The sequence below is a fragment of the Trifolium pratense genome, linkage group LG7 (assembly GCF_020283565.1).
Source record: "Trifolium pratense cultivar HEN17-A07 linkage group LG7, ARS_RC_1.1, whole genome shotgun sequence".
Classification (NCBI taxonomy): domain Eukaryota; kingdom Viridiplantae; phylum Streptophyta; class Magnoliopsida; order Fabales; family Fabaceae; genus Trifolium; species Trifolium pratense.
In genome coordinates, this window is record NC_060065.1 from 46,652,864 (window position 1) to 46,669,254 (window position 16,391).

General features: G+C 29.8%; 2 protein-coding genes and 1 non-coding gene across 3 annotated transcripts; 2 read left to right on the forward strand and 1 right to left on the reverse strand.

The window, feature by feature from the left end:
• The first annotated feature begins 6,432 nt into the window (after positions 1 to 6,432).
• LOC123897729 (probable ribosome biogenesis protein RLP24) lies at positions 6,433 to 8,548 on the forward strand. The gene is made up of 5 exons (XM_045948472.1): positions 6,433 to 6,558; positions 6,888 to 6,996; positions 7,709 to 7,822; positions 7,915 to 8,051; positions 8,161 to 8,548. Exons 2-5 carry the CDS (start codon positions 6,916 to 6,918, stop codon positions 8,315 to 8,317), a joined length of 489 nt encoding a protein of 162 aa, XP_045804428.1. The 5' UTR covers positions 6,433 to 6,558; positions 6,888 to 6,915; the 3' UTR covers positions 8,318 to 8,548.
• A 380-nt stretch (positions 8,549 to 8,928) lies between these two features.
• TRNAN-GUU lies at positions 8,929 to 9,002 on the reverse strand. Its single transcript has one exon. It is a non-coding gene; the product is annotated as a tRNA-Asn (tRNA).
• A 3,297-nt stretch (positions 9,003 to 12,299) lies between these two features.
• On the forward strand, positions 12,300 to 13,497 carry LOC123898512. The gene has a single exon (XM_045949490.1). The coding sequence runs from the start codon at positions 12,577 to 12,579 to the stop codon at positions 13,495 to 13,497; it is 921 nt and encodes a 306-aa protein (XP_045805446.1). The 5' UTR covers positions 12,300 to 12,576.
• The last annotated feature ends 2,894 nt before the right edge of the window (positions 13,498 to 16,391 follow it).

Sequence of the window (16,391 nt, forward strand, 5' to 3'; positions counted from 1 at the left end):
AACAAAAGAGTTTTAATAGGCTAACATTCAAAATGTTTCAAGAAATGACCTTTCATTGAGGAATTTCATCAAAAAGTTTGTGGGCACCAAAAATCAATTACAACAAACTCACAAATAATTCCAGCAAGTTGAAACCAAAATCAACAATAAGAACAAAGATGAGAAGTAAAGTTGCCATGGTTGTTGTTCTTAGTTTGAGACTTGGCATAAATAGTAGGAAGTGGTTGACCCAGGCAGGGACGGATCTAGAAATCAATGAGACGGGGGGCCGAATAGACCGTTTTTTTTTAATAACAAACAATACATATAAAATAAAATCACTATAGTTTTTCTTACAAACATTGTAGCACCTAAAACAAAATAAATTTTTGTGATAAAATAAAGGAAAATGCTAACATGTTAAAAGTCGGATATGGTAATTTTGACTAAAAAATCGTGTAATCAATTTCTTAAAATTTAAAAAAAAAGCTCTTATCAATACAAAATTTCTATCTTTAAATTCATTATTATTAGCAAAACTCTAAAATAGAATAGACAAACATATAATATTAGATTAGATATTGTATAAAAAGAAGTAGCTATGAAATAGGATGTGTCATTAGCAACCCATAAACATTAAATGATCATCTATTTAAACCAGTAGTACACAAAAAGACAACAACTATACATACATATGCCCAACTTAACAACTTATAGATTATAATATACATATATACATAACATAGTATACATATTTAGGGAGGGGTTGGAGCCCCTGCTCGCCCCCCCTCCGGTCCGTCCCTGGACCCAGGTGAAGTTTCCAAAGCAGAGAATGAACAAGTTCGTACAGCTTGTTGTTCACACTCGTCTCCAACACTACACACCAATAGTTGTTATTAACAACAATTTTAGTGTTTATTCATCTTCATGTCTATCAAAATATGCAAAGTCCAACATCTGCACTAAGAGTTGGAAAATGGACACACAACAATGGAACGAACAAGTCTAGCTTCTAATTGAACATTAATTGTTAGTTAAAAGAAGCATATTAATTTGTTGTCCGATATAGAAGTAAAGTCACAACAATGGATTCTCTATTTGTCCCCTTACTTTTAATTACAATTTTTGTGCAATGCAATTCTTTTGTATGGTTTCCTTGTTTCTTATATCGAAGCTAAAGGAATGCAAGATCGGAAAAGTAGCTAGGGAAAAAGTGGTTTAACGTTGGTGTTGGTAGCTTACTTGGCATAATTTATTCTTTACTTGGCAGAAGCCGGTTTTTCAAGACTTGCTGACAGTCTTCAGGTGAAAGAGTGCATAGGTGGTGATGGACGGTTGAGCAAGATGATTATTTTTCGATCAAATTATTTAGTCTCTTAGTATCCAAACATTTTTTTCACCTCAATCAGAAAGGTCGTCTTTGGAGTATAATTTTGGACCAAGTCCTTATTAAAGTAAGTGAAATGTTATTTCAACATAATATTCTAACAAAAATACAATAAAGTTTCACTTTATGCTTTTTTTAATATTTTTTTCACATCTCGATAATTGTGTTGTGAGTGGAGAAAGGTTGTGTCGTATTTTTTTCCGGTCTTTTTGTGTTCATATAACACTACTCTTCCCGCTACAGAGGCTTCAAACATCTTGCTTTGTGATTGGTGTCGATGTTTATTTTCCTCTGCTGCTTTTCAACCACCCATGTGGTTGGGCTGAAGTTCCCTTCTTTCTTTGGTTTTTATCCATTACCTTTTATTTAGTTTCATCTACTTTGCTAATGCAGTGGATATGTATTTTCTCACTAGTCACTGGTTACATTTGTGATCGGAGTGTAGTTTTTCAAAATAAATAAATTAAATAAGGATATTTTAGGTATATGTGAAATGTAGCAACCATTTTTGTTAGTTAGTGTAACTCTTTTAGGTTTTTATTTTGTGGGTAACTTATATGGGCTACTCTTGGTCGAGATCGGCCAAAAAAATGTAGAATGAATTTCAAGGCATAACCCACATGTGCTAGACTATTTTGAAGGCTCTAGTTACAATATTGGGGGGGGGGGGGGGAATACTACACCCGTTGTTAAGAATAACTAGTATAAATTACCCGTGCATTGCACGGGTTAGTTTTTACTTATAAAAATATAAATTTTTTATTTTTCTACGTTCAAAATTAAATTTTTTAAATTTTAAACATATAAGTAATTTATATTAAACAGTCATTCATTCATACACTTGTAAAAGTTTAATAAAAAAAAAATACTTGTAAAAGTTTCAACCCCGTGGTCTATGAATATAGTTGGTAAATTTTGACATTATTAGGGGGACCGAACTTCAAACCCTAAATTCTTTATTTCTCTACATTGAGTCTAGTCACTAATATAACTTATAGAAATTTCATCCCATGTATAAAAATTTGGATGTTCCACCCATCATAAATATATCAGAATTTGGATGAACCTTCATCCTAAAATATTTCTAGCAAAGTCATTGGTGACTATATTTCCTATTTTTTTGTGGATTCGAATTTTCATTGCCCATCTTAATGGTCTCTTAATTATTTTGTGCGACAATTTTAATGATAATATTTCACTCTTTTTTTTTTCTTTTATGAATTCATAATTGAATAATGTGTTTATTGACAACAATATGAATATTAACGAAAATATTTACTAATAAAAATTTAAACGCCATACATAAAGTGTTTAAAATATTTAGTTAATAATATTTATAAAAATTATTTCTTTTGAAAATTTAAATGTATTCATGTTAAAAAAATAGAATAAGATGTCAAAATATTTCCTAAAATATTTCTAGAAAAGACATCGGTGACAATATTTGCTATTTTTTTATGGATTCAAATTTTCATTGACCATCTTAATGGTCCCTTAATTATTGCGTTGCAATTTTAATGACAATATTTCACTCTTTTTTTCCCTTTTATGAGTTCATATTTGCTTTGACTAATGTGTTTATTGACAAAATATGAATATCACGAAAATATTTACTAATAAAAAAACAAAGACACGTTTGCATGAGTTTGTTGCTACTCCTCTGATCACTCGTAATAAGTTAAATAAAAAATGAGAAAAAATACACGTTTGAGAAAAGAATTGAGACTCCTAAATCGAACTTTTTTAAATATGTAAATAAAACAAAGATAAATGTGTAATCTAAATAATCACGGGTAATGAAATCATAGCAATGAGCCTATTTTATAGGGAGGTTGAGCTTAAAAATACAATATTTTTTGTTAGAATGTCTGTGAAACTTTTATCTATATACCTTCAAACATATTATTTAGTATTAATAGAGTGTGGCTTTTATGTAGACCTTGAAAAATATTATTTATTGGTTAGATTTAATTAGACCTTTAAACATATTATTTATTATTAATTTGTTATTAATATAATGTGTAATTCTACCAAAAATATTAATAATGTGTAATGCATTCATGAGAAAGGATGACCGTAAAACTAAAATATTGAATTTGAAACAAATAATAATAAAATAAGAGTGGTTGATTAGTAGTGAGCTATTGGATAAAAAAGATAAACAATGCATTTATGTCTATTGTCTTTTTAATTTTAACATATTTGTTTATTATTATGGTTTTATTACATGTAATTATCTTATTGAATGTGCCTAACCATTAATTGTTGTAAGAATTTTTCTGGATGGATTCAAATTTTCATTGACCATCTTAATGATCTCTTAATTATTTTGTGCAATAATTTTAATGATAATTATTTCATTCTTTTTTTCCTTTTATGTGAATTCATATTTGCTTTGACTAATGTTTTATTGACACAATATGAATATTAACGAAAATGTTATCTTTTCTAGATTGTTTTTTTAGTGTTTTTTAGTTTTATTCTGGACATGTTGTATCTCTTTGATGTTCTGCTATCATATAAGGACAGGACTGAGCTTATGAGCTCCATGCTTAAAGTTGAGCTTTGGTTTTTTTGAGGCTCTTATGTACCAGACTTTGCTTGTATTGTGTTTTAGCACTTGTTGTGCTCTTTTCTCTATTTAATTAAAAAAATTGCTTTTCCAAAAAAAATTATGTTATATTTTCTAAAGAATTGAATTCATTTAAGTAGAAATATTTCAAAATTGCCATTAATATATTTTTTATTAAAATAAAATATTCTCTAATATATTTTTTATTAAAATAAAATATTCTCTCAATTTATTTTGAATTTAAAATTAAATTTCAAAATCATAGAATATTATTATTATCACATCACATATAATCATGATTCATTTTGGTTATGTCTTCAATGTATTTAATTTTTTTATAGCCATTGTACCCAAGAAAAAACCTAATAGGAAATAAATCATGGACCCTGTTAATATTAGATTGATACGTTTTATAATTAATATATTTAATCATTATGGTATTTAATTTGAATTCATTTAAGTGTATGTGTTTCAAAATTGGTATTAATATGTTTTCTAATTAATTGAAAATTTTCATTCTTGTAACAAAAAAACATTCTTTCCATTAACTTTGAATTTAAAATTTCAGAACCATAAAGTCAAAATAAATAATAATTCAGAACCATAGATGACTCATAGCGTGCCATTTTTCGATGTTCTTTTATATCAAGTTTTTTCTATGTGAATAATAAACAGGTTTATTTTGCATATAAAAATAAAATATACAGATTTATTTTGCTTATATTAATAGAACAATAACATTAGTTGATACTACTAAATTCTAATTTGTATAAGGAATATTGTCATTCTTCTACATGGATCTGGAAATAAAAAATTATATCTCAAAATTAGTACGATTATAATTATTTATAAACATCATTTATGTACAAAACTTATATCAACAAAAAAATGTAGTAGAAAGATGTAAATTAAAGATATATACCAACACATTGCAATTTGGATCGTCGGCTTCACTACTACAAATAAAACAATGAAGAGTCACGAAAATTATAAACATGTGTAATGTTCATCCAAAGACCTCTTATAGAATAACAAAGAGACATAACAAAGAGACATACCTGAAATCTGATTTGTAATGTTCATCAAAATACCTCTTATATAGAATAATAAACATGGGTATATAAGTAATTTGCCCAAAATGTGTAGTTAAAACCATTACTAAAAATTAATTAAAAATATATTGATTCCTTTTTTGGAATATATCAATGTTTTACACAAAATAAAAATAAAAATTTCACACAAATGAATTATTTGGACGTACATGAATAAAAAAAATATTAAATTTGCATAACTAATTAATATAGAAATTAGACCAATCGTTAGTTGGTCAGTGGTGATTGACGTTGAACTTGTCCCGAACCTGATTAAATTGGTGGTGAAAACAAAAAAAATATAGAAATTAGTAATTTTTCGAAATTCATAAAAAATTGATTTTTTTTTTGAAATAATATATTATAATCTATAATTATTTTTTTTTTATTTTAACCATTTTGATCTAGCTAATGCAAAAACTTATATAGTAAGACAATAATTAATAATTAATTTTTTTTAAATAAGCTAAGAATCTCGTAAAATTGGAATATATTGAATGCATGATCATCAACGGACGTGGTAATGCAACTTCAAATATAAAGAAACCACCAAAGTCTCAACCAAGTAAAATATTTCCTTTTAAAATTATTTTTAATAGGTGCATTAAATTCGATTTATAAACAATAATTGAAAAATGATTGAATTTCCAAATTAGCCAAAGATTCTAAGTAAAATGATATCATCATATATTAGAGAAATTGCAAAGGCCTTCATAGTTAGCCACATAGGAATTGGAGAAATATTAGAATGCCACATAAGACATGGATCAAGGAAATGGTGCCACATAGGAATAAGACCATGAGAGAGAAACTCCTAAATATATAAATAATAGATTAGGGCAGGAAAATAAGATGTTTTCTTTTTAGGCCGCCAACGTATCTTTTATACCCAAAAAATTTCAATTTTGCCCTTGATAAAAACTTCGGTTCGCATAAATTGAAGTTTTTCCTAGTTCAAATTCTGGAAAAATTCGGTTAATAGAAATTGTCGTAAAAACCGAAGTTTTTATTGATGGGCAAAAAAGTAAAAGAGTTTAATTGATATGCACCGACGGTGTAAAATAGTTTTACACAATCGTCCAATAAACAACCATTATTTTGTCATGTCATATCAATAAAGTGGGGTGATGTGGCGGAAAACATGGTTGATATTGGTTGACAGTGTAAAATTATTTTACACCGTCGGTGCATATCAATTAAATCCAAAGTAAAAAGTAAAATCCATGAGAAAAAAGAATCATGGGGGCCTAAAGAGAAAAACATAGGGAAAATAAGCTTTCATAATCTCAATTGTAACCCAAGCCCAGTTGATTTATTTTTTGAAGTAGCCCATTATTATTCACCGAAGAAAAGAAAATAATAATAATAATAATAATAATAATAAAAATATTAACAATTAATTATAAAACCCTAAAAATCACCAAAATTCACCAGCTCCATCAAAACAACAAAGTTCACCGCACTGAACTCAACCGCCAGAAATCGCAGGCGGACTTGACCGCCGTCCGCCCGAAAGACAACAAACTCCGGTGAGAACCTTTTCCTCTGTTTTCAATTTGTTGAATTTTCCTTCATCGCGATTTTCTGCCGCGAAAGCCGCCACTGCTAACGGCAAAGCAATTCCAAGCTAAAACGGCGCCGTTTCACATGATATCAGTATTAGTAGTAGCTTAATACATGTTAAACTTGTTTATTCCTTTTAGGTTATGTAACTGATTAGGATTTTGCTTAATCTGATAATACAACTAGTTGTTATGTTAGCATTATGCTTCAAATTTTTTTCATTCTTTGAGGCTTTTGTGCAATAATAATTTATAATTGTTAATATTGATTTTGGAACGTTTTGCTGGTTTTTCAGTGAAGTGTTTCTCTAGTCTGGAGGCACAATGAGATTGGAGAAATGTTGGTTTTGTTCTTCGACTGTATATCCCGGACATGGAATTCAGTTTGTTCGTAACGATGCAAAGGTAATATCAAATTCACTCCATATTTTATGTGCTCTGTGTGGCAAAAAAAATAGTAGATAATTGATAAGATAGCCTATAGTAGATGAACTTATAACTTATAGCTTATGAGCGAGTTTATAGCTATAAGCTTGCTGATTGAATTTGTAGTGTTTGTTGTAAAATTAGCAGTTGAATTAAGTTCTAAATATGAAATTACATAAAAAAAATATGATTAATTAATATTTATTTTTTAAAGTAAGATGATAAAGGTAAAATTGGAAGAAATATGATAAGCTATAAGCTAGTTGAATTAGCTTATACAAAAAAAGTTATAAGCTATAAGCTTATGAGAAAAAACTGTTACCAAACAGTTTTTTTTCAATATGAACGTATAAGATGTAAGGCACAAGCTCAATTTGGCATTTCCAGATATAGCCATGATCTTTCACTTTATCTTGAATTTATGTATTTTTTACTAAAATTAATAATTTATGAATTGTGTATTACATAACTTACTGCTCTAATTGGATAAGATGAGATGAAATGTTGGATCGAAGTGAGAAATGGAGTGAAACAGAATAGAATAGAACAAAGCTCCTATTTCTTGTTTGTTTGATGAAATCACAGTGACGGCCTGACGGATGATTGTGTTAATAGTGTAGCTTTTGCCAAAGTCACACTGGCGCACATACACTTTCATTATTTGGATTTCTGACGTCCAGTTTATGTGCAGATTTTTCGGTTTTGTAGATCAAAATGCCACAAGAACTTCAAAATGAAGAGAAATCCTCGGAAAGTAAAATGGACCAAGGCATATAGGCGAGTTCATGGAAAGGATATGACACAGGTTATTATCTTGATATTACTTATTACATATCTGTTTAATTTAATTGTCTTGGTTTGGACAAACCTCTGAGCTATTATTATATCTTGTTTTAGGATTCAACCTTTGAGTTTGAGAGAAAGCGAAACAGGCCTGAGAGATACGACAGGAATCTTGCTGAGAATGTACTCAAGGCAATTCCTAAGATTGATAAGATCAGAGTCAGTAGGGAGGAGAGCCACCATAAGAACAGGTCATTCTTTCACTCCTTGTTTTTTATATATATGTCTTTTGGAAAGCTTTGCAATTTCAAGGTTTTTTTGTTTGTCTTATTGCTGACATTTTTGTAAAAACTTCAATAGGATGAAAGGCAACAAGGATAAAGCACGGAGGGAAGCACAGAAGGAATTGAAGCAGGACATCGTTTTGATCACAGAACCTAACTCTACACCAGGCGATAAGATCACAGTCAATGTTACCCAACAACTGCCAGAAGAGAATCCTCTCATGGAAGAGTGATTCTATCAGTGTTGCACTTTTGTTTGTTTTTGCCAGTTTAATTTATGTGGCTGTATTTGTTTCTTGCATAAGGCCCAAGTTACCGGTTGCCTTGTGATTATTAATTTAAGTCGAATGTTGTGGTTTTTGAACGAAATTTTGAGTAAATGTTGTGTAACGTCTCTTAGACAATGGTTATGTTCTGTGAGATAGTGAACTGTTCTAAAGAAATTTTGATAGATGTTACTTAAATTCTTGGCCATAGCATATTCATTCTCTGAAGGTACTATAAATGTCTTGAGACCACAAGTTAAATTGAAAGAAGACTACATAGGTGACAAAATTCTTATTCAAGAGTATTAACGTTTTAAGACAACAAGTTAAATTGAAAGAAGTGCTATTTTTGTGACTGTTCTTTGTTGTAGATAATTACTTTGTTAGGAGACATTGACCTATGTATTTATTTTGTAAGGACTCCTACAGGTATACAACCTTTTTTTGAAGAAAATTAAAATGCTATGTACATTCTATAACTCAGAATTTATAATATTTGCTCTATGAGCATACTTATGTTCTCTACCATTAATGAAAGATACAAACCACAAAAAAAATGAGAGAAAAAAAAATTAAAACGCTAGAAGGAGGGGTTGAACCTCCGACCTTGTGGTTAACAGCCACACACTCTAACCAACTGAGCTATTCCAGCTTTTGATTTGGAAAACAATAATTACATTTTTATTATTCTATCATACACGCACCCTCTCACCTAGGGGTGATCGTATCCGAACCAATCCAAAAGTAAAACCGCAAATCGAACCAAACCAAACCGAAAACCGCAAAAACCGCATTTGGTTTGGATGTATTTGGATGGCTTTCTTACTGAACCGCAAACCGCAAAACCGCAAACCGCAAAAACCGCAAAAACCGCGGATAACCGCAAAAACCGCATTAAGTTACTATTATATATTTATATTCCAATATCGTAAAAGAAAATATATTTATATTCCAATATACATGCCCAATTACCAAGTCAGTCGACCAAATTAATCGAACTTCAAGTTGTTTTTATTTTTTGTACTGAAATTTTATTTTGGTGTTGTAATGTTATTTTAAATAAACAAATTTTATCGGTACCGTGATGTTATTTTGAAAATTCAATTTTTTTATATATTTAAAATTGTAAGTTACTATAATGTTATTTTGGATAAATAATTTTTGTTGGTACTACAATGTTATTTTGGAACTTCAATTTTTTATTTTTTTTTTTATGCTTAAAATTGTTCGGTACAATCGTTATGTTTTAAACCGCACCAACCGAACCGATCCAAACCGCATTGGTTTGGTTTGGTTTGGTTTGGATGACTTTTTAAAAATCAACCGAACCAAACCGAACCGCATGCATTTTTATCTCGCGGTTAGGATGACTTTTATGCTCAAAACCGAACCAAACCGCACCGCGATCACCCCTACTCTCACCAACATTTCTATGTCAAAATAACCCCACAAAGTACAGACAAGTTTGAATTATTTTAAATTAAACAGAGTTCTTTTTTTTTTTGACAATAAAATAAACAGAGTTCTATTTAGAGAAATAGACAAACAAATTTGAATTAAAGTGGACTTAGGGAGTAGAAATAATATAGAAAATATTTCTAAAAAAAAATAAAAAACAAATTTCTAATTGAGATAGCTGGCCTCGTTTGTTGTCTATCAAATCATCAAAATTCCCAATATTCCCGCTAATAGACTTGATGTTAAGTTTTATAAAAAAACAAGTAATTAAGGTAGACACGATACAACACAACCACTAAAAAGAATCAACAAGTAATATTGTATATTTCATGCTAGACATGTACATATATTTTAGGATTTTAGGATAATTCTATGGTACCTATAAAAGAGGGTTAAAAAGTCCCAAATCGGTTGTGAGATGTCATTGACAAGTGTTTATAAGTAAGTGACAATTCTCACCTTACAAGCCGATTTTGTAAGGTTGAGTTAGACCCAATATCCAATTTTAAGAGAGGTTGATTTTGTTGATGTGTAATTTAAACCGTCTAATTATAAATCAACGATTGAGATTGAAAACATTGTGAGACTGTGCACCGTCTTGACAGCAACAATCCTGATTTTTTTTTTTAAACACAACTTTGTTTTAATTTATGTACACACTCAATATTTATTTGAGTTCCAATAAAATGATGTATATCTAATTGACAATAACGCGATAACAAAAAAAAATGTATGTATGTAATAAAAGAATTTCAAATGGAACTATGCAAATTTTCTAGTAAAAGATGACCCGGTCTTTATGTTCTTTTGGAGGAAGTGAATTTATTGGAACTATATAAGGCCAAGACACAAGAATTAATCCCTTTGCTGTTTGATTCTACATATAATTTCTGAATTGTCACTTTCACGTTTAAATCTTCTTTCAACTAATACTAAATTTGCATCAAAAGATAAAGAAGAACAAAAATAGTGGGATCTAATCACGTAGTGAGCTAAAGTGGTTAATGAACTTCCTGTTGGGTCAGAAGAAGGTAGTCGAAGATCATTCACATTGTTCTCAATTGAACTATGCAACTGAGTTAGACACCACATCTTAACCAAAAACCTTAAGGCATTAGGTTTTATAAAGTGTTTAACCTTCATTTTTCTAAACAACGCGAGACTTAATTTACCTCACAATTGCCACAACACTTAACCTAAGACAAATCATTCGAGAGAACTTAGTTTAATTCTTGGTAAAAATAATTTTTGACCATTTATTTATCTCGTATCTGAAATATAGATTACTGAAACCCCTTTACCTTGAGAACCAAATAATTAATAAAAAATAGCGGGATAAAAGGGGTATACAAATAAAGGCTCAAAATTATAAATTAAAAAATAGGCTCAAAATTTTAAATTAAAAAAAGGAGACTACCTTTACGAGTTTAATAAAGTAGAAAAATCAAACGTGAAATTAAACGAATAATATAATAATATATTAGTATAAAAAGTATTTTTTTTTTAAGAACCGTAACCTCTATCATTCTCTTCTATCTTTGCCCCTGAAAATAATCACTATCATATGGTGGTGAAAATTTTGTATTAGTAAATATTTTTGGTTGAGGAGGTGTTGTCCCAATTTATTGTGCAATTATTGAATTTTGTTATTCAAATTCCAAATGATGTTTATTGAGATAACAATCATTACTTACTACTCTTTTCGATCACTATTATAAGCAAAAAATAATTTTTTAGGTTTATTGTAAAATTGATATAGACCAAATACATCAATTTTTCAATGAACCTAAAATGTGATTATTTATTTATTTATAATAGTGATGGAGGGTATATAAGATTTCATATTTAGTTCCTTAAAAAAAATAATTTCATATTTAGTATTTGAAGAATGATATTGGTCTCTATTCTCATAAATTACTCAGCACTTTCTCCTTATTTATGATTCTTCATAATCACCCAACCATGGTACAAAGTTAAAGCAGCATGTTTTTTTGGTGAAGAAATTAAAGCAACATATGATCATGTCACAAACAGTACCTAAAAGATAGTATAGGGTAGGTGGAGGACCAACTTTTTCCGGTAATAAAGCCTTTTATTTCTTTTTCTTTTTCAATTTCTACATCATTGTATTTTTAAATCATGTAATTAACTGTCGAAACAGATTTAAAAAATACACTACCTAGTTTCTGCCTCAATATTAGTATAATTAAGGTAAGGACCATTATTAAAATTATATAATTTAGGATTTGGATCTGCTGCTGTAATAATTACACACAATTGCATGTAGTAGTTGATCCCAGTCATCGAATTGTGATCCAACGGCTCAGTTTTTTTTTATTTTTACATAATATATTTGATCTCGGACCTTCATTTCTGATCAGACGGCCAACAACAATTATTGTGTGACGCAGTAACCGTGTTAAATCTAAATCGCATAATTTATAAGGTATGAAAGAGATACGAGAGTGTCATGTTAAATACAAATGATAATGTAATAGTCCTATCACAAAACAAGATTGTCTTACCCTGCCTCCTCTCATTCATTTTCATTCTCTTCCATAAAACCAAACACTTGAATGTCTCCAAAATCCTCCGAGCACAATTTGATCCGTGGCATCAAAGTTTTTTATTTGTCGTAACGTTTCTATCACGGCCACATGACCGTGATCGAGACCAATTAACCTTTAATATCTTCAATTCTATGCAATATTGAGAATCACGACACAACTGCAATTTAAAACCTTGCATATCATTTTTTCATCTCCAACATGAATATATCAAACATAATCTCTTGTTTTAGTGAAAATGCAGTAAATGTGTCACATTCTTCATCAAAATCTTGCATATCTCAAAATCTCATACCTTCAACACTAAACTCAATCTCATCAATCTACAAAACAATCCTCTCCAACAAAAAACAAATTTTGATCAAAGTCACATGGTGTAAAAGCCAATCAAATCAAGGACTCAAAATAATCTTCAATGAAGAAGATTCACTAGCTTCAAGAACATTCACACTCAACACAAATTCAAGGCTTTTCAGAAAGAAAAAAGGAAGCAAATTTATGGAAATGGAACATTTTCATGATTCAAAAGTTGAAATCTTTTGGGATCTTTCAAATGCAAGATATGAAACTAGTCCTGAACCTATTGATGGATTTTATGTTGCAATTTTAGTAGATTCAGAAATTGGTCTTATTTTAGGTGACAATATAAGTGAAGAAAATTTAATAAAGAAGGTGAAAAAAAAAACCATTTTGGCTAAAGTTTCACTTTTTTCAAGAAGTGAATATTTTTCAGGTAACACACTTTATTTTTCAACTAAGGCTAAGTTTTGTGTGAGTGGAAATTTGCATGATATTTTGATTAAATGTATTGATGAAAATGAAGGGTTTAATAATAAATCACATGTTTTGAATGTTTTTATTGATAAGAAGATTGTGATTAGTGTGAAGAGGTTGAAGTGGAATTTTAGGGGGAATCAAACAATTTTTGTTGATGGGTTATTAGTGGATTTATTATGGGATGTTCATAATTGGTTTTTTAAAGGTGTTAATGGTTATGCTGTGTTTATGTTTAGGACTAGGAGTGGTTTGGATAATAGATTATGGTTAGAGGAGAAATTGGAAGTGAAAGATAAAGATAGTGTTGAATATTCCTTGTTGATTTATGCTTGTAAAACCACATAATATAATGGAACTTGATTTTTTATTTCATGTTGTTTTGTTTTTCTCTTCATTATTGCCTTGACTCTTTCTTTCTTAATTACCTTTCTTTTTGAAAGGATATTACATGCTAATTATTTTCTTTTTTTTAAGCTATTGTAGTTAGAATTTTGACTTCTATCACCTAAAGTATATCACGACTTAGGCTATTTGAATATGATATGAAACTCAAATAAAAATTCTTCTTAGAGAGAATAATATTATTACCAACTCTTCTAACATCATCTTTGTCATAGTACTAAATATTCACTAAAGTTTCATATATAAGAAAAATTTAAAACATGTTTTTTCATTTTTAAATTCCTTAACATGTACTGTATTTGTAATGCACAAGTTGGCATGACCTTTTCAACAATAGAAAACATAAAATAAATTATTAGCCGACAGAAATTTGAATAATTAATTACAAAATACTAGTTGGTTGTTGTGCTTGTGTGAGACTGGATCCTCTCAAGTGATGGTGGAGGTCCAACGAAATCTCAAACACTAATTTATACTAGTAACAGATAAAGTTAAGAAAAAATGAAGGGCGAAGATTTAAACCGGACACTCTCTACTATAGACCTTTGTTAGTGTAAACCCCATTGGGGATCTATTTTTCATTTGTTTGTGTTTTATTCACTCTAAATTTCTACCAAACATTTTGTCATATGAAAGGAAAAAGTACTATAAATATCTTAACCACAAATATTTCTCGAATTAGACGTGTTAGTGTATTGGTCACATATCAATATTCGACATTGATGCGATTACATTAAACGATATTATTTTTTAAATTATTATCAACTTTGAGGGATTCTGGTGTGGTGGTAGTAGTTGAATAACTTTTGGCCTTTACAGGAGAATAAAGTTGAGTGAGAATCTTGCTAATGAGCAATATCTTGACCACATTATTCTTCTATGCTCTTTTCAAAAGTGACTAAAAATAACTGTACATCATAAGAATCCACTAAACAAATATTGTTGGTTGGTTATGGTCGGTACTTCAAAATAGTGTAGTCATGAGTAGTAATGTTTTGGTTAAATATTTAAATTATAGTTTTTTTTCACCAACAAAGATGAGAATGCAAAATAAATTAGAGAAATTACATAATTTTTTTTATTGCAAAGAGGGCTAAAAAGAGCTCAAGAAAATTATAACTACAGAGATTAACTACTAACAAATGATTAAAGTGGGATGAACAATTTGCAAAGAACACCCATAATATCAAGAGACTCACATTTATGAAACAAATGAATAAAAATAAACAAGATTAGCTAGCTACTATAGATTGTTAATAAAAATTAATTCAAAGCTGGTTTGATCCATACAAAAGAATTCAAAATGAAATTATAAATACTGTAAACCATCGTATCATTAACCGGTGTAGGATTAAAGATCTCCCCCGATACGGTGGAGGTCCCGTAGCACGTCACGAGACTAAGCGGTTGAGCAATTGACGTACTTGAGCCAAACTTCAGTTCACGATCTTAAGTATACTACGGATTATGAAATAACCAGTGTAGACTATGTTAAGGCTCATAATAATTGATATCAATGTCTTAATTCTGTTTGAAACTACAATATCTATATTATAGATCTCTTCCCTGTTATAATTGGCAATTTTTGCGATCACAATAACCCAAAAGATCAAAATGGCGATAGCAGCATTCCACGAAACAAAACTCACTTCTACGACCGATATTACACTTGAATCACTTGATAGCAGTAGAATGTATAAGATTGAATAGATGGTGCTGTTAACAGGGTGATCTATTGCAATGCCACCCACGACCAATTGAAAGAAGAAAACAGGAATAATGAGACAGTCAGGTACGGATTTAAGGGGTGGCAAGGGTGGGCTTCGGCCCCTCCCTCCCACCGTGTATATATTATATCTTCAAAGTTGTTTTTTATATATAATTATTATTAATTTGTATGTATACTTATAATCTAAATTAATTCCAATAAATAAATTAGTGTAAAATAATTTTATATCGGTATAATTTGATCCCTATTCATATAAATTACAATTAAATTTTATGTAATATTTCTTATAAAAAAATGGTCAGTTCCCTATTTAATTAGTTTCTGGATCCGTCCCTGAGTCCATCAGCATTGTGCCATATTTTGGTATGAATTTACTATGAAATGATGGTATCATCTTTAATACCGGTAAGATAGCCAATAGCAAGCACAACACCAGCGAGTGAACAAGTACTTTGCTTAAACCTCTCTTTGTCACTATACTGGTACCTGCATATATTTACATATGAGTTGAGATATCAAATTTCAACCGTCTATTTTTATTAATCAAAGGCTAATAAGTTTTCTATCTAAATTTGCTACCTCAATAAGAGATATATGTTGATTTTTAAATTTTAATTCGACCAACTAAATAAAAAGCAAAAATTAGTATATAATATATAGATCCGTATGAAGGTGTTAGTTGGTTCAGTTGTGATTGGCGCTGAACATGGTAGGGAGTATCACAGTTCGATTCCCCGCAACTGCGATCGGAATGGGCTAGAACTACACTTGATATTAGAATTGACCCCGAACCAGATTGAACTGGCCTTGAAAACAAAAACAAAAAAAATAATTAAAGGGATTGAGTACATACCTCGGATTAAAAAGGGACAAAGTTATGGTGCTTATGCACCATGCATAAATACACCAAATTGTTTAGCGCGTCCTCCAGAGCGTCCCCCCAGATTGCTTAGCGCACCCCCCAGATTTTTAGCGCTCCCTTGATTTATTTTATTTATTTTTTAATTTTGATTAGTTGAATTTTAGTTTATTGATTAATGATAATTTTCAGAGTATTATGTATGGTTAAATGTTTTAGTAGTTAGTTTTAAACTAAAATCATACCAAA